Genomic DNA, 18360 nt, shown 5'->3' on the forward strand with positions numbered 1-18360 from the left:
GGTTTTCTTTGGTTGAGGGGATTTCGAGGTACGTTAGAAGTCTCTTTTTCTCTAACTTAGCTGTCGAAGGAAGAGTTGAGAAGTATGTGCTTCACTCTCTTAAGGTTGATTTTTACATTTTGTCTAAAACATTTTTTTGCTGGCCTGCTGAGGTTTGTTCAGCAGGTCAGCTTAAGGTACTCTTTTTGCCTCTTGGGTTGGTGTTATCTTTTATATTAAAACCTGACTATACTATGTTTACAAGAATGTTTTAATAGCTATTACTTAAGTTAGATAGTGACTTTCTACTTGAAACCAATATGTGAATGGTAATATCGTCTTTCATATGGATGCTAGCGAGAAGAAAGAGGAAGGACTGGGTACACCCAAATTTTTCTATCTATGTAGATAATACCAAACTCTTTCGTACAAGGTTCCAAACCTCTGTCTACAGTGCTCTAAATGTTTTCCGTTCACTTTGTGATTACTATTACTAGACTATCTAAATTGTTGTGACTTTTAATTCTTGACATAAAGGTGGTAACATGCTTTATGGGTTAAATTCAAAGGCCCAGGGGTCTTTGGCTACATGCCAGGGTCTCTGAACCCCCTGCCAGGGATTTAAAGCCCCCTGGCTGGGGCTGGAATCATTTAGGATGGTCAGGGGGAGGTCCGGGGTTCTGACAGTGCCCAAAGGAATGAGAAAGAGAAGTGAAGTTTTATAAAGAATCATTATTTATTTGCTGAACATCGGCAAACACGAGGATTTACAGAACACATTTCATTACAACAATCCACATAACAACAACAACAACAATCTACTGTACATATTTCCATGGGATCCTATGGAGTAACAATCTTCAAAACATATTTACAAAGAACTACTAACCTAAGAACATATTTACAAAAATATCCTAACTTTTCAAACATATATACACCGCCGTAATATCTACAGCCATCATCTGCATCAGTCCTGGAAGGAAGAAAGAAGCAAAGCTGGAGTCAGCTGCCAGCACTGGGCCCAGCTGGGCCCCAGGAGCTGGGACAGGGCTGGCAGGGCTGGTGTGGCCCCAGGCAAGTGCAGGGCAGGCCAGGGCTGGTGCTTGTGGCAGCACAATCCAGGCCCCCTGCGGGCAGCGTGTCCCTGAGCGGGGCCATCCAGCCCAGCCCCAGCCTGGCGCCAGGGCAGCCACTGTGTCTGTGGGCAGGGCATGGGGAGCATCTGCCTGTCTTACTTGTGGGGCTCCATCTTCATCCAAGGACCATGGGCTCCTCCTCATCCTTCTCATCCACTTCCATCGCCTCGATGTCATCCTCCTCATCAACTTCCATCTCCTCAACCTGGTCTTCCACGTCCACCTCCATCATCTCTTCCTCATTCAGCACCATGTCCACTTCCATCGCCACCACAGTGTCTCTGTTAGTCTGCAAGAGACAGCACAATCTCACAGTGGGGTTCCTGTCCCACACCATCCATTCCCACATGGCTGCAGCCTGCTCAAGCAGGCTGCCTCCTCCCTGGAATGGCACAGTACCTCCACTGGCGCAGCAGTGCTCATCCTGCTGGGATTGGTGCTCCAGAGCAGGCAGCAGGAAAAGGCCAGGCAGCAGCAGCAACAGCTGAGTGCTGACGGGCAGAGCGCAGAGCGAGCGCCAACTGAGCGCTGGCAGCAGGCAGAGTGTCTGCTGTGGTGGTTTCCAGGTGCTGGACGTTCCACCTGGAACGCTGTGGGAGCTGTGATGTCACAGAAGTTTCAGGGCCGCTCCACACTGGGAGATGGGCATGGTGGAATGATGAAATCCTTGAATGGTTTGGCTAGGAAGGGACCCTAAGGATCATCTGGTTGCAAGCTGAGCAGCCTCCCAGCACAGCAGGTTGCTGCGGCCCCTGTCCAAGCTGGCCTTGGATGTTGGTGGGCATGGGGTATGCACAGCCTCTCTGCGCTGGTCCCTGTGTCAGGGACAAGCACCCTGAGAGGAAAGAAGTTCTTGCCATCATGGAATGGATTCCAGCTCTTGCAGTTTCATCCCATTCCCCCTTGTTCTGTGACTTCAGTTGCTGACAAAGAGTCCTCTCCCACTTCCCTGTGGGTCAGGCTGTTCCTGCAGTGTCACACATGTGGCTGAAGCTGCAGCCAGGAGAGAGAGAAGCCAAGCTGGCAGAGAGAGGAAATGGGGAAAGTGACATGAGAGATGAGAGGAGAAGGAAAAAGTAGAGACATGCAAGGCATTGGGTTGGGTGGGCTGTGGCATTCATGCCTTTTATTAGAGGCCAGGTTCTCTCGTGCACTCAATGACTGTGTGATTGCGGCGTGTCCACAGTGAGCCCATGTGAGCGAGCTGCACTCCCAGAGGCCGGAGCACACTTGCTTCAAGTGCTGATGAATGAGGCCAGAGATGGGTCTTTGTGTGGAACTCCAAACGCTGTGCATTGCCATGAAGAGGGTCCAGGGCCAGAGAGAAAATGAGGCTGGGGTCTGAAGGTTTCATTCGGGGGGGAGAAGGGGTGAAGCCAGGACCAGCAGGGGAGAAGAGAGAGGAGAACATTGTCTGGAGAGTAGATATAAGGAAAAAATGGCAGTTGAAGTGGGTGATAGCAACAAAACCTGCGGATTGCAAGAGGCTGCAAGTGGCCATGGGTGAGAGCCTTGCATTCAGAGGGGTTTCTCTGTTTCACCTTGGTCCCCTTTGCCCTAAGGTATTACAGTTGCAATGAGAGGCCCCTGGGCCTCCACAAGTGCCCCCTTTTTGTTTTCAAGAATGAAGGCTTCTGCCATGGACTTTTGCAAGCGTTGAGCAAAACTGGATAGAATAACCAAGACAATGAATACAAGAAACAAAGCCCACAAAACAGTCTTGACTAAATCACAGAATCACAGAAACATGAGTTTGGAAGAGACCCCTAAGATCATCAAGTCCAACCTATGCCCTAACATCTCAACTAGACTATAGCACCAAGTGGCATGTCCAGTCTTTTTTTAAACACATCCAGTGATGGTGATTCCACCACCTCCCTGGGAAGACAGTTCCAGTGCTTTATTATTCTTTCAGTGAAAATTTTTTTCCTAATATCTAACCTATACCTTCCCTGACGTAGCTTGAGACTGTGTCCCCTTGTTCTGTCAGTTGCTGCCCGGTGGAAGAGACCGACCCCCACCTGTCTACAACCTCCCTTCAGGAAGTTGTAGAGAGCAATAAGGTCACCTCTAAGCCTCCTCTTCTCCAGGCTAAACAACCCCAGCTCCCTCAAATGTTCCTCGTAGGGCTTGTTTTCCAAGCCCCTCACCAGCCTCGTTGCTCTCCTCTGGACACGCTCAAGTATCTCAATATCCTTCCTAAATTGAGGGGCCCAGAACTGGACACAGTACTCAAGATGTGGCCTCACCAGTGCCGAGTACAGGGGGAGAATGACCTCCCTGCTCCTGCTGCTCACACAAGTCCTAATGCAGGCCAGGATGCCGTTGGCCTTCTTGGCCACCAAGGCACATTGCTGGCTCATATCCAATCGGCTGTCAACCAGCACCCCCAGGTCCCTTTCTGCCTGAACACTATCCAGCCACACCGTCCCCAGCCTGTAACGCTGTAGGGGATTTTTGTGGCCAAAATGCAGAACACGGCACTTAGACTTATTAGACTTCATATTGTTGGACGTAAAGATGAAAGCCAGCCTTTCATGCCCCAGTCTTTCAACAGTCCAGTGAGCCAGTCGTTGTTGCCTTTTGTCTGGATCTTATTGATTTGATCTGTGAGCAGCTGGCCGCTCTGGTATACTGAGTCCCTATGTGAGAAGAGGTTGACATGCGTGGCCATGGGCAAGAAATTGTGGCTTGGCTGTGGAACCACCCATGCGAAGGCATGCGGCATAGTTAGGAGCATCCAGCTTCCTGCTGCAGTGGCAAGAAAGGACAGCATCCTTTGACTTTAGCTAATTTACTAGTGGGTGGAGGCTTGGGTGGCCTGAAAGTAAAGAGATAGGGAGATTGCAATGTGAAACTGAAATTCTGGTCCCACTAAACTTTCTCTTCTGTAAGGCAAGGGTTTGAAGTCAGCTTATTAGAAGAATCAAATATCAAGGCTAGAATACAGTTTTTCCAATTGTTAAGCGGTATATCGCAGTTAGTGGTGTCTGAGCTCTCTTGGTGTTGGTGTGTGCGGTCCACACTGCTTAGGAGATCTTCTTCTGTCCTTCTTCTTCTTCTTTTGCAGGCTGCTGCTGTCTCTCTTAGGCTTTTGTTCTGTTTTTCTGATGGTGGCTGTGGTGTTTGCCTGGCCATTGGCAGAAGAGTTTTATGTTTTTTGCTGGGATGCGTCTTGGGCCTGCTGCTGTAGAGACACAAGCATATCCTCCCTCCCAAGTAATGAATGGGAAAGGGCCCATAATTTCTTTGGATTCAGGGTCTTTGATCAACACAGGTGGCTTTTCTTTTTATTGGGCTGCCAATTAAATATAAAATGCCTGATGACTGGGGGAGTTGTTGAAAAAGTTGAGCACATCAAGGGCCTTGGCCTCCAATGGGAGATACTATGTGGACTCCCTGTCTCTGTTGATCAAGGATCCTTTGGATGGAAGAGTGGGCCCTCTGGACTATGGACTGTCCTGTGGCAGAGTGTGGTATGGCTGTGACATGTTTTGTAGCCCACTGGTCAGAAAATGGTTGGAATCAGTGGGAGGTATAAGCAGGACCATGATCAGTTTTAATTTCCTGTGGAACAGGGAAGGTGGAAAAGGCTAAAAAGTAACGTTTTATAGCATCTTTTGATTTTTCAGCAGCATGGGCAGGGGCAGAAAGCGCAGCGTTGTCGGTGTGGATTGAGACGGGGATGTATTTTAGTCTCCCAAAAGGGGCTTGGTGTGTGATGTGAGATTGCCCGATCTGGAGAGTCTTTAGTCCTCTTGGATTGAGTGCAGCTCTGACAGAAGCAAAGGCACGTTGCTGACAATTTGGGCAGGTGGCTGCCATGAATCTTGCCTGATCTTGGGTAATTTTAAAGATGCTGAGCGGTGCAGGAATGTTTTGATGGTAGAAGTGGTGGCGGATCCTAGCCTGGTCAGAAAGATTCCGTAGGGAGGTTTGGAGAAGCATTGCTGAGGCATCTGCTCTAGCATTGCCTACTATAAATGCAGGAAGGGTGGTATGAGACCTTGTGTGCATGATATAGTGTGGGTGTTGTCTGTGGGACAGAAGAGAAATGAAAGGGGAAAGCAAATGCTCTAGTTGGGGTTAGAAATGTCTTTGAAAATGGAATTTTCGGCCCGCTGCACTAGGTCATAGACATGTGCCGAATCAGTGATCAAAGGAAGAGGTTCTTTGAAAGTGGAGAAGGTCCTAAGGACTGCAGTCAATTCAGCAATTTGGGCAGGGTGAGGATCCCCTGGCTTGGCTTTTGTCTCTTGAGCAATGCGGGCCCAGGGCAGTGCAGAGCAGGGTGGGAAGCAGAGCCCGGAGCCTTTGGAGGCTGCAAGCCTTAAACATCAGCCCCTGCAGCAGCCCAGATGCAGGTGCCACAGTTGCCAAGGCTGTCAAGGCCTTGAGAGCGGGCAGGTGGATTTTGCATCCCTGTGGGCTGATGGCGGCTCTGGAGCCAGGAGTGGCTGTGGCTGCAGCAGGAAGGGTGGCTGAAAGTTTCCTGCCTTGCTTTGGTGGCATGGCTGCAGGGGCCAGTGCAGCGAGAGCCCCCTCTGTGCTGGTGAGAGCTCAGCTCTTGGGGACGCGGCTGTGCCCCAGCCCAGGAGCAGCAGCAGTGGCCAGCGGCAGCAGTGGTGTCAGTGGGACGCCCTGTGCACAGGGAGCCCCAGCCGCGGGGTAGCCGTGGCAGCAGCCCCAGGGAGCTCCAGCCCCGGGATCCCGGAACAAGTGGAAATCCCAACTGTGCAAACGCTGCCTGTGCCTCTTGGGTTTTCTTTGGTTGAGGGGATTTCGAGGTACGTTAGAAGTCTCTTTTTCTCTAACTTAGCTGTCGAAGGAAGAGTTGAGAAGTATGTGCTTCACTCTCTTAAGGTTGATTTTTATATTTTGTCTAAAACATTTTTTTGCTGGCCTGCTGAGGTTTGTTCAGCAGGTCAGCTTAAGGTACTCTTTTTGCCTCTTGGGTTGGTGTTATCTTTTATATTAAAACCTGACTATACTATGTTTACAAGAATGTTTTAATAGCTATTACTTAAGTTAGATAGTGACTTTCTACTTGAAACCAATATGTGAATGGTAATATCGTCTTTCATATGGATGCTAGCGAGAAGAAAGAGGAAGGACTGGGTACACCCAAATTTTTCTATCTATGTAGATAATACCAAACTCTTTCGTACAAGGTTCCAAACCTCTGTCTACAGTGCTCTAAATGTTTTCCGTTCACTTTGTGATTACTATTACTAGACTATCTAAATTGTTGTGACTTTTAATTCTTGACATAAAGGTGGTAACATGCTTTATGGGTTAAATTCAAAGGCCCAGGGTTCTTTGGCTACATGCCAGGGTCTCTGAACCCCCTGCCAGGGATTTAAAGCCCCCTGGCTGGGGCTGGAATCATTTAGGATGGTCAGGGGGAGGTCCGGGGTTCTGACAGTGCCCAAAGGAATGAGAAAGAGAAGTGAAGTTTTATAAAGAATCATTATTTATTTGCTGAACATCGGCAAACACGAGGATTTACAGAACACATTTCATTACAACAATCCTCATAACAACAACAACAACAATCTACTGCACATATTTCCATGGGATCCTATGGAGTAACAATCTTCAAAACATATTTACAAAGAACTACTAACCTAAGAACGTATTTACAAAAATATCCTAACTTTTCAAACATATATACACCGCCGTAATATCTACAGCCATCATCTGCATCAGTCCTGGAAGGAAGAAAGAAGCAAAGCTGGAGTCAGCTGCCAGCACTGGGCCCAGCTGGGCCCCAGGAGCTGGGACAGGGCTGGCAGGGCTGGTGTGGCCCCAGGCAAGTGCAGGGCAGGCCAGGGCTGGTGCTTGTGGCAGCACAATCCAGGCCCCCTGCGGGCAGCGTGTCCCTGAGCGGGGCCATCCAGCCCAGCCCCAGCCTGGCGCCAGGGCAGCCACTGTGTCTGTGGGCAGGGCATGGGGAGCATCTGCCTGTCTTACTTGTGGGGCTCCATCTTCATCCAAGGACCATGGGCTCCTCCTCATCCTTCTCATCCACTTCCATCGCCTCGATGTCATCCTCCTCATCAACTTCCATCTCCTCAACCTGGTCTTCCACGTCCACCTCCATCATCTCTTCCTCATTCAGCACCATGTCCACTTCCATCGCCACCACAGTGTCTCTGTTAGTCTGCAAGAGACAGCACAATCTCACAGTGGGGTTCCTGTCCCACACCATCCATTCCCACATGGCTGCAGCCTGCTCAAGCAGGCTGCCTCCTCCCTGGAATGGCACAGTACCTCCACTGGCGCAGCAGTGCTCATCCTGCTGGGGTTGGTGCTCCAGAGCAGGCAGCAGGAAAAGGCCAGGCAGCAGCAGCAACAGCTGAGTGCTGACGGGCAGAGCGCAGAGCGAGCGCCAACTGAGCGCTGGCAGCAGGCAGAGTGTCTGCTGTGGTGGTTTCCAGGTGCTGGACGTTCCACCTGGAACACTGTGGGAGCTGTGATGTCACAGAAGTTTCAGGGCCGCTCCACACTGGGAGATGGGCATGGTGGAATGATGAAATCCTTGAATGGTTTGGCCTGGAAGGGACCCTAAAGATCATCTGGTTGCAAGCTGAGCAGCCTCCCAGCACAGCAGGTTGCTGCGGCCCCTGTCCAAGCTGGCCTTGGATGTTGGTGGGCATGGGGTATGCACAGCCTCTCTGCGCTGGTCCCTGTGTCAGGGACAAGCACCCTGAGAGGAAAGAACTTCTTGCCATCATGGAATGGATTCCAGCTCTTGCAGTTTCATCCCATTCCCCCTTGTTCTGTGACTTCAGTTGCTGACAAAGAGTCCTCTCCCACTTCCCTGTGGGTCAGGCTGTTCCTGCAGGGTCACACATGTGGCTGAAGCTGCAGCCAGGAGAGAGAGAAGCCAAGCTGGCAGAGAGAGGAAATGGGGAAAGTGACATGAGAGATGAGAGGAGAAGGAAAAAGTAGAGACATGCAAGGCATTGGGTTGGGTGGGCTGTGGCATTCATGCCTTTTATTAGAGGCCAGGTTCTCTGGTGCACTCAATGACTGTGTGATTGCGGCGTGTCCACAGTGAGCCCGTGTGAGCGAGCTGCACTCCCAGAGGCCGGAGCACACTTGCTTCAAGTGCTGATGAATGAGGCCAGAGATGGGTCTTTGTGTGGAACTCCAAACGCTGTGCATTGCCATGAAGAGTGTTGTCCTGGGTTGACTATATGATGCTTTTATCCCCAATCGTCTTGTTCTGTTTATACTGAATAATATGTTTTAAACCTTTAAGACTCTCTTCCAGACAGTGAGGACGGGAGGGAAGAAGCGCACAGTTTGTTTTCAGACTGCTCTCACTCCTCCACATTCCTGCTCCTGGACTGTGTTGTCTGCGGATGGACAGACAGCCGGACAGAGCTCCTTTTTTCCCTTTTTCTTTTTTTTAGTTAGTTTTAGCTGGCTGAGGCAAAGAAGTTCTCCAGATTGTGATTTTTTTCCTGTTTTCTTGGACCTGTTCAAGCCTGCTCTGCACTGAACACCCAGAAGAGCACCGGCAGCTCCACCTGTAGCCCCTGGCCAGGCCTAGGCCGCGGCGTTTCCAGCACCAGAGACTGATCAGAGACTGAGTGAGCCAAGCTGCAACCAAGAGAGAGGACTGTTCTGAGTTTGCTTTCCTTGGATCAGTGAGAAGTTTTATTGTTTAATATTGTTTGGTTTCTATTGTTTAATAAACAGGTTTCTTTCCACTTTTCTCCAAAGAAATATTTTCTCCTGAACCGGTTGGAGGGTGGAGGGGCAATTGGATCTGCTTTTGTAGAGAAGCCCCTTTGGGAGTTATCTCCCAAACTTGCCCTAAACCAAGACAAATACAGCTAGTGGCGCCCAACGCGTGGCTTGAGAAAGTGGAAAAAAACCCTTTATTGATTGTAGGTTTGTTGTGCTTGGTGTGTAGTAGGTTAAAGTACCCAGTAGCCATGTTATTTGAATTTGTAATGTCTCTTGGGGAGGCCTTTATGTGGCTCTGGTCTCTAGACCTTTTTGAGGTTTCAATACCTTTCTGGTCACTAGGATTATTGTCCCTATCACGTAGTTTTTGCGGTAAAGGGGCATGGATTAGATTAGCTATTGTGTTAGCCTTGGTGATAATGATTTATAAGGCGTTTACAAAAATACTGGCGTCTGTTTACGATATGTATGGTTTATGGTTTCTTCGTCTTACCCTGCATCCCAGTTCTAGCAGTATGTTTTGGGAATTTATTAGTAATTGCACCCAGCTGGTTAGAGGAGGAGCAAGGAATGAGGCTTTCCAGCCTTTCCTTTCCTTCTTCTCCTTTGAATCTGTTATGTCACTTTTGGAGAATGTTCAGTTTCCCCTGAATATTAAAGAGACCATCTTTCTGGCATTTAATCTAGTAGGCTTCCTCTATATGGTCTGCAGCTTCTCTAGAATGAGGGCTGAGATGTCTAGAAGAGCTGATGAGAACCCTGACCCAGAAGTAGACCCACGTGTGGAGAATCCTGAGTGGGGTGGAGAATGGGAAAATATGAGCCAAATCCTGAAAGAATTCTCTGACCCTATAGTCTGGGACTTTCCCCATGAACAAATTCAGAACCCAGCTGAGGTGGGGAAATATCTGAAAGAGAAGTATCTCAATGATAGCCCTAAGGAGAAAAGGATCATTGCAGTGAGCTGGGCCCTAGCATATGCTTATCGTACACTGCTAGATACTCTAGGGCAGCAGACCGAGGAACGGGGGCAGGGAGATACATCAAGAGCTATCCCAATCGCTCAAGTTGCAACCAACACCCCAAGCTCAAAACCAGCAGCTAAACCACATAGTGAACCTAAGCCAGTGGTTAAACCAAACAATAAGCCTCAACCAATAGCTGTTGCTACTAGCACTAAAAGTAAGAAGTGCACAGACAAGACCGATCGACCAATAGATGATAATGATGATGATGCAAAAGAAAGACCCTCAACATTTCCTAACATAAAATCAGGAGTCAAAGCAACTAACACAAAATCAGAAGCCAATATTAAGTCCTTCTCCCTAAAAGACCTGCGTGGCCTAAGGAAGGATTACACCCGACGATCTGATAAATCCATAATTAGCTGGTTAGTCTGTCTTTAAAATGCTGCAAGCGAAGCTACAATTCTGAATAACACAGAAGCGAAGCATTTGAGATCCCTGTCACATGATCCTGTCATTGACCAAAGCATGATGAGGGGGGCTAACCCTCACAGCCTCTGGGTACAGGTCTTAAACAGTGTAGCACAAAGATACCTGTGTGCCGATGATCTCTACATGCAGCAAACACAGTAAAAAACCATAGAACAAAAGATTCAACGCTTGAAAAAAATAACAATAAGAGAAATTATATTCTCAGATGACATAACAACTAAAAATCCAGACTTAGTACCATGCACATCTGTGATGTGGCGAAAACTAGTACAACTTGAACCACATGAATATGCATCTGCTCTAGCTATCATAAAGCGAGATAACACGGATGAGACTGTGCTTGACATGGCAAAGAAACTCCGAGCTTATGCAGATGCTGTGCATAGCCCCACACATGCCAGAATCGCAGCGGTGGAAACACGTCTGCAGAGATTAGAAGATAAGATAAAAAAGAATCATAAGAAGCTTAGAAAAGAGATTAAAGAAAACCTTCTCCAAATCTCAGCAGTACAGATCAGAGGTTCTAGTACCCAACGCAGACGTTCCCCAGATGGAGAAAGAAAGTACACCCCACGAGCTGAGCTGTGGTTCTTTCTGCGTAATTGTAGAGAAAACATGAAGCTATAAGATGAAAAATCCACCGCTGCTCTGGCCCGAAAAGTACGTGAATTAAAAGAAGACAAAGCTCAGAGAAGAAGTTCCACCACAAGGAAAGCAGCTCCAGTTACCCATAGCCAAACTGCCAGGTATGATAATAATAATGACATGTCTAATCCCCTTGAAAAAACCTCTAAGACATATGCCCAAAGAAAGAAAGATAACCAAGCTTAGAGGAGCCCTGCCGCTAGCCAAGTAGAAGCTAAAAAAAATCTTGTTTTCTGGACAGTATAGATTCGTTGGCCTAGCACATCAGAACCACAAAAGTATAAAGCTTTAGTCAACACTGGTGCACAGTGTACCATAATTCCATCAAGACACGTAGGGACAGAATCCGTTTCTATCGCTGGTGTGACAGGGAGATCACAAGACTTCACTTTAGTAGAAGCTGATGTGAGCTTGACTGAGAATGAGTAGAAGAAACATCCTATTGTGACTGGCCCAAAAGCCCCATGTATCCTGGGCATAGATTATCTGTGAAGTAGGTATTTCAAAGACCCAAAAGGACTGAAGTAAGCATTTAAGATAGCAACTATAGTAACAGAGGGCGTCCAGCAATTGAATACCTTGCCTAGACTGTCTGAAAATCCATCTACAATAAAGCTTCTAAAGAGAAAAGAACAACAAGTACCAATTGCCACTTCCACAGTACATCATCGACAATATAAAACCACTCGAGATGCTGTAATTCCCATCCATAAGATGATGCGAGAGCTAGAGAGCCAAAGAATAGTCAACAAAACCCACTCACCCTTCAACAGCCCCATCTAGCCTGTGCATAAATCTAAAAGAGAATAGAGACTGACGGTTAACTACCGTGCATTAAATAAAGTGAGTCCACCACTGAGCGCTGCTGTACCAGACATATTAGAGCTCCAGTATGAGCTTGAGTCCAAAGCAGCGAAGTAGTATGCCACTATCAATATTGCCAATACATTTTTCTCCATTCCGCTGACAGCAGAATGCAAGCCTCAGTTTGCCTTCACCTAGAGAGGTGTGCAGTACACTTGAAACCGACTGCCCCAGGAGTAGAAGCACAGTCCTACCATCTGCCATAGACTGATCCAAAGTACACTAGAAAAAGGTAAAACTCCAGAACATCTGCAGTATATTGATGACATCATTATATAGGGGAAGACAGCAGCAGAAGTGTTTGAGAAAAGAGAGAAAATTATCCAAATTCTCCTGAAAGCCGGCTTTACCATCAAGAAGAGCAAAGTCAAAAGACCTGCTCAAGAAATCCAGTTTCTAAGAGTAAAGTAGCAAGACGAACAGCGTCAGATTCCCACTGATGTCATCAACAAGATAACAGCAATGTCTCCACCATCGAACAAGAAGGAAACACAAGCTTTCCTAAGTGCCATAGGTTTTTAGAAAATGCACATTCCTGAATACAGTCAAATCGTGAGCCCTCTCTATCTAGTCACCCATAAAAAGAACACTTTCCACTAGAGCCCTGAACAGCAACAAGCCTTCGTCCAAATTAAGCAAAAAATCGCTCATGCAGTAACCCTTAGCCCAGTCAAAACAAGACCAGATGTGAAAAATGTGCTCTATTCTACAGCCGGGAACCATGGTTTGTCCTAGAACTTGTAGCAGAAAGTGCCTGAAGAGACTCGAAGCCGACCACTGGGATTTTAGAGTCGAAACTACAGAAAGTCTGAAGCCAACTATACTCCAACAGAGAAAGAAATTTTAGCAACCTATAAAAGAGTCCAAACTGCCTCAGAAGTAATAAACACCGAAGCACAACTCCTCCTGGCACCCCGACTACCAGTACTGGGGTGGATGTTCAAAGCAAAAGTTCCCTCTACCCACCATGCCACCAGTGCTACATAAAATAAGTAGATTGCTCTCATAACACAGCGTGCCTGTATTAGAAAGCTGAATTGCCCTGAAATTCTAGAAATAATTACAAACTAGCCAGAAAGTAAAAACTTCAGTCTCACTGATAAAGAAGAACAAGAAATGACACATGCTGAAGAAGCTCCTCCATATAACCAACTGCCAGCGGAAGAAACACAATATGCTCTTTTTACTGATGGTTCCTGTCGCATGGTAGGAATGAATCGGAAGTGGAAAGCAGCCGTATGGAGCCCCACACGACAGGTTGCAGAGGCCACTGAAGGAGAAGATGGATCGAGCCAACTTGCTGAACTCAAAGCTGTTCAACTGGCCTTGGACATTGCTGAAAGAGAGAAGTGGCCAAAGCTCTACCTCTACACTGATTCATGGATGGTAGCCAACACTCTGTGGGGATGGCTGGAGAGGTGGAAAGAGGCTAATTGGCAGCGTAGAGGAAAACCAGTTTGGGCTGTTGAAGAGTGGAAAGACATCGCTACCAGGGTAGGGAGGCTACCTGTGAAGGTCCGCCATGTAGATGCCCATGTCCTCAAGAGTAGAGCTAATGAGGAGCACAAGAACAATGAGCAGGTAGACCAGGCTGCAAAGATAGGGGTGTCCAAGACAAACCTAGATTGGGAGCATAAGGGAGAGTTATTCCTAGCTCGATGGGCCCATGATGCCTCAGGTCATCAGGGTAGAGATGCCACCTATAAGTGGGCACGAGACCGAGGAGTGGATTTAACCATAGACAGTATTTCTCAAGTTATCCACAGCTGTGAGACGTGTGCTGCCGTCAAACAGGCCAAGCGGATGAAGCCCCTATGGTATGGTGGGCGGTGGTCCAAGTACAAGTATGGGGAGGCCTGGCAGATTGACTACATCACACTGCCCCACACACACCAAGGCAAGTGCTACGTGCTCACAATGGTAGAAGCCACCACAGGATGGTTGGAGACCTACCCTGTGCCTCATGCTACTGCCCAGAACACCATCCTGTGCCTGGAAAAGCAAGTCCTGTGGAGACATGGTACCCCTGAGAGGACTGAGTCAGACAACAGGACTCATTTCAAGAACAGCCTTATTAGCACCTGGGCCAGAGAACATGGCACTGAGTGGGTGTACCATAACCCCTACCATGCACCAGCTGCGGGAAAAGTGGAAAGGTACAATGGGCTGCTAAAAACCACCTTAAAAGCCTTAGGTGGGGGATCTTTCAAAAATTGGGAGCAGCATTTGGCAAAGGCCACCTGGTTAGTTAATACCCGAGGCTCTACTAACTGATTGGGCCCTGCCCAATCTGAGCCTTTGCATAGAGTAGATGGAGACAAAGTCCCAGTGGTACATGTCAGGGGTTTGTTAGGGAAGACAGTTTGGATCAATCCTACCTTGAGTACAGACAAACCCATTTGCGGAGTTGTTTTTGCTCAGGGACCAGGTTGCACATGGTGGATAATGCAAAAAGATGGAAGAACAGGATGTGTACCTCAGGGAGATCTGATTGTTGGGTGAGAACTATGTATAAATATCACTGTTTGCTGAATGTTACCACCATTGTCTGTGTATAGCTGTATATTAGATGTATAATATATGTGTTTGTAGAGTAAGAATATATATTAGTTTTAGTAGTAAGCCGATGATATGGGGATAAGGGGTGGAATGTCCTGGGTTGACTATATGATGCTTTTATCCCCAATCGTCTTGTTCTGTTTATACTGAATAATATGTTTTACACCTTTAAGACTCTCTTCCAGACAGTGAAGAGGGGAGGGAAGAAGCGCACAGTTTGTTTTCAGACTGCTCTCACTCCTCCACATTCCTGCTCCTGGACTGTGTTTTCTGCGGATGGACAGACAGCCGGACAGAGCTCCTTTTTCCCTATTTTCTTGCTTTTAGTTAGTTTTACCTAGCTGAAGCAAAGAAGTTCCCTGGACTGTGATTTTTTCCTTTTTTCTTGGACCTGTTCAAGCCTGCTCTGCACTGAACACCCAGAAGAGCACCAGCAGCTCCACCTGTAGCCCCCCTGTCTGGGCCTGGGCAGCAGCATTTCCAGCACCAGAGAGACTGATCAAAGACTGAGTGAGCCGAGCTGCAACCCAGGGAGGTGGCCGTTCTGAGTTTGCTTGTTTTTTTGGATCAGTGAAAAGTTTTGTTGTTTAATATTGTTTGGGTTCTATTGTTTAATAAACAGGTTTCTTTCCACTTTTTCTCCAAGGAGATATTTTCTCCCAAACTGGTTGGAGGGTGGAGGGGCAATTGAATCTGCTTTTGTAGAGAAGCCCCTTTGGGGGTTATCTCCCAAATTTTCCCTAAACCAGGACAAAGTCCAAGGGACAAATTTGTGCCAATGAACTTCACACCTTGAACTAGGAGGATCTGTGCTCAGCAGAGTCTGGGGACAGAGAGGGTTTCCAAAGGAAATCTTGGTCCATGTGGGGCTGAGGCTCCCTCCAGGCTGGCTCCAGCCCCTCAGGGTGCCCACAGCCCAGTGCCCCCTCCTTAGCCCTGGGGCTGCCCAGGGAAGAGCCATGGCTGAAGCTCTGCAGGAGCACACAGGCTCAGCCCTGCTCCAACATGGGATTCATGGGCCAGGGCACGCTGGGCTTTGCCCCTACAGCTCCCAAGTGTGTCCAGAGAAACTGCAAGGAGAGGCTCACCTCTGTCAGTGGGACCCCTCTGTGCACAGGGACCCCCACTCCTGGGGAGGCTGTGCCAGGGACCTCCAGCCCTGGGAACCTGGAGCAAGTGGAAAGCACAACTTGTCAAAATGCTGCCTGTGCCTGAAGCAAATGCAAGGAGAACTGAGATGTGAAAAATAAAATTTGTTTATTACAGAAGAACAGAAGCAAAAATACAGAAGATATTTACATTCTAAGAATGTTTGTAACAACAACAATTGATAGAACATATATAGAGAAAAACCTACCTAGCAAAACTATGTGAAATGTATTTACAGAAGTCCAAAATAGCCCTAAAATCTATATTCTAAAAAACAACAACAAAGTGTAAAACATATATACAAAAGGGTGGTGCCTCTGTCGGTGATGTCCATCGCACCTGGAAGAAAAGCAAATGGCACGGTCACTCCAGTCAGGCACAGAGGGCTCTTGCATGTGCCCCCAGGCTGGCACATGCTTACCCAGCAGCAGGACTCTGCTACCAGAACTGAGCCTGGCTGGGTCTGGCATGGAGCTTGTGTGGAGCAAAGCAGGCACAGGACGGGCTGTGGATGGCCACCAGAATCCAGTGGCCTGGCTACAATGTCCCTGAGCAGGGAGCACCCAGCCCAGCCCCAGCCTGGCAGCAGGAGACCCACTCTGCCTGTCCTGCTGCTGGCATTGCTCTTCATGCCAAGATCATGGCCGCTTCCTCACCTTCTTAATCAATATCCATGTCCTCAATGGACTCTTCCATATCCACATCCATCTCTTCGTCCTCATGCACATCCACGTCCATCTCTTCTTCATCATCCTCATCCACATCCATCTCTTCCTCTCCAGGGTCTTCTCCGTCTATTTCCATCTCCTCCTCCATATCAATCTTGGTATCTACCTCCATCTCCTCCTCTCTGTCTGGGACAGCCTGCAGAGGTAGGTAGCAAAAGCTCAGAGCGGGTCCCTGTCCCACTCCATGCCCACAGAGCTCCAGCCCACCCGGGCAGGTGGGGGGTGTCCACCTCCATGGAATGGCACCATACCTTCCTCAGAAGAAAGGGGAGCATCCTGCAGGGCTGGATGATGAAATCCAGGCACTCAGGAGCTGTCAGGAATGATCGAGGTGATCGGGGTATCGGGGCGATAAGAAGAGTGAAAGGCGAGGGCAGGAGCAAGGTGCAGAGCGTGTCAACACAGCGGCCAAGGGTTGTGTTGTGCCCTTTGCTGGGCGCTGGACGTTCCAGCTGGAGCGTGGGCTGTGACATCACAGTTCCCAGGCTCCATCTGAAGTGGACAGTGGAGACCATGGAATGATGGAGTCCCTGAACGGTTGGGCTTGCAAGGGAGCCTGAAGAACAACATCTTGTTCCCAGCTGAGCAGTCTTCCCCCAGAGCATGCTGCTGAGAGCCCTGTTGCCAAGGATGGGACATGCACAGCCTCTGTGCACAGCCTGGGCCAGTGCCCCACCACCCCCAGTGGAAAAGAGCAGCTTCCTTAGATGCAGCTTCCATCAACCTGCTGCAGTTGAAAGCCATCCCCCCTTGTCCTGTCAGCACAGGCCCTGCTGAACACTCTGTCCCCTTCTTTCCTGCGGGAGCCTTCCAGTCCTGCAGAGCCGCAGTGAGGCTGCCCAGTGTCTCCTCTCTCCAGGCTGAGCATCCCCAGCCCCACTTGCCCAGCAGTCAGTCACATCAGGGCCAGTCAAGGCTGAAGGGTAGCAAATAGCATCAGGAACTGAGAGATGCAAGCTTTAGACCCAGGTGTCCTGGCTTGTAAAATAAGCATGTATTCTATTTTTGCCATCTGTTGGGGGTTAGGCAGTTTTTCTTATCTCTTTCAAGAACAATGACACTGCCTGGAAGATAATCTCCTGCTAATGGGCTATTGAATTACTCACTGTGGCTGGTAAGATTAGTTACATCATCCCATTGGGAGATGCTCCACCCAGAGGGAGGAGCCAAGCATCCCTGCCACCATAAAACAAGCATTTCTGAGACCACAGACAGCCTTCTTCGCTGGATTTCCCAGAGGAATCAGGAACCAAGGCCCAGCTGCTCCTTCGCCGCATTTTCAGAAAGGATCTACACCCTTCTGCAGATCGCCGCTCCAGGAGGAGCAGCCACCATCTGGCTGGACTACTATCAACACCCTGACTTCTCAGGGTGTCAGGTTTTTCTCACTCTGCCAGTGGTTTTTTGCTTGTGCTAAATTACATTGTTATTTAGGGTTTTTTTTCTTCCTAGTAAAAAACTGTTATTCCCATTCCCATATCTTTGCCTGAGAGCCCTTTTAATTCTGAAATTGTGATAATTCGGAAGGAGGGGGTTTACCTTTTCCATTTCACAGGAGGCTTTTGCCTTCCTTCACAGACTCCTGTCTTTTCAAACCAAGACAGATTTTGGCACCTGAACAGGGGCTCGAGGGCATTGAGAAAAAAAAAAAAAAAGGGATTAACAGTTCTTAGGTAGTTTAATTTTTAAGTACCACCATGTGGTCTAGTTTTCCCTGGTTTGGGTGGCATGTGGTCGCAAGTGTATTCTTCCCATTTACAGGCCCTTATCTAAATATGGGTCCTATAACTAAAGCCACTGTGTCTGTTATCAAGTTTGTCCTCTGGGTGAAGGATTCATGGATCTTTAATTTCCTCTGGATGGCAGGTACATAGATTCAGAGCTATCACACACTAACTGCATGTTTTTGGAGTTACTTTAATAATGGTACCTACTGTGAGGAAATGACACGGGGGGAAACTTTCTCCCAACCTTTTAACCATCTTTTTGGGTCTGCTCCACCAGTTTTCGAAGGGTTAAGATCCACTCTAAGTGCTAATGATATCATACAATGGATGGTGTTGCTGATATGCCTGTTATGTTTAGCACTCAGAGATAAGAGAAGATTAACCTGGATAAGTACCCTGACACTTACACCAGAGA

The 18360-nt window shown here is 48.1% G+C and overlaps 2 protein-coding genes and 2 long non-coding RNA genes across 4 annotated transcripts; 1 reads left to right on the forward strand and 3 right to left on the reverse strand.

Moving 5' to 3' along the window:
- Positions 1-837: 837 nt before the first annotated feature.
- Positions 838-1641, reverse strand: LOC135293133 (uncharacterized). The gene is made up of 3 exons (XR_010355267.1): positions 1515-1641; positions 1215-1404; positions 838-952 (listed from the first exon to the last, which is right to left on the reverse strand). It is a non-coding gene; the product is annotated as an uncharacterized LOC135293133 (long non-coding RNA).
- A 4970-nt stretch (positions 1642-6611) lies between these two features.
- LOC135293130 (uncharacterized) lies at positions 6612-7483 on the reverse strand. Its single transcript, XR_010355263.1, has 3 exons — positions 7389-7483; positions 7089-7278; positions 6612-6826 (listed from the first exon to the last, which is right to left on the reverse strand). It is a non-coding gene; the product is annotated as an uncharacterized LOC135293130 (long non-coding RNA).
- A 600-nt stretch (positions 7484-8083) lies between these two features.
- On the forward strand, positions 8084-15139 carry LOC135293141 (uncharacterized). The gene is made up of 2 exons (XM_064407116.1): positions 8084-8773; positions 10779-15139. Exon 2 carries the CDS (start codon positions 12899-12901, stop codon positions 14054-14056), a length of 1158 nt encoding a protein of 385 aa, XP_064263186.1. The 5' UTR covers positions 8084-8773; positions 10779-12898; the 3' UTR covers positions 14057-15139.
- Positions 15140-15579: 440 nt separating this feature from the next.
- On the reverse strand, positions 15580-16617 carry LOC135293145 (ribosomal RNA processing protein 1 homolog). Its single transcript, XM_064407121.1, has 3 exons — positions 16470-16617; positions 16147-16354; positions 15580-15829 (listed from the first exon to the last, which is right to left on the reverse strand). Exons 1-2 carry the CDS (start codon positions 16491-16493, stop codon positions 16151-16153), a joined length of 228 nt encoding a protein of 75 aa, XP_064263191.1. The 5' UTR covers positions 16494-16617; the 3' UTR covers positions 15580-15829; positions 16147-16150.
- Between the last annotated feature and the right edge of the window lie 1743 nt (positions 16618-18360).

The sequence above is a fragment of the Passer domesticus genome, unplaced genomic scaffold, assembly GCF_036417665.1.
Source record: "Passer domesticus isolate bPasDom1 unplaced genomic scaffold, bPasDom1.hap1 HAP1_SCAFFOLD_79, whole genome shotgun sequence".
Taxonomy (NCBI): Eukaryota; Metazoa; Chordata; class Aves; order Passeriformes; family Passeridae; genus Passer; species Passer domesticus.

Bases quoted from the DNA above. Each gene is read 5' to 3' on its own strand.
- LOC135293141 (XM_064407116.1), top strand. From the start codon at position 12,899: ATGACACATGCTGAAGAAGCTCCTCCATATAACCAACTGCCAGCGGAA.
- LOC135293145 (XM_064407121.1), bottom strand. From the start codon at position 16,493: ATGCTCCCCTTTCTTCTGAGGAAG. The intron at 16,355-16,469 runs GTATGGTGCCAT...CTACCTCTGCAG, and splicing joins TCCCCTTTCTTCTGAGGAAG to GCTGTCCCAGACAGAGAGGA.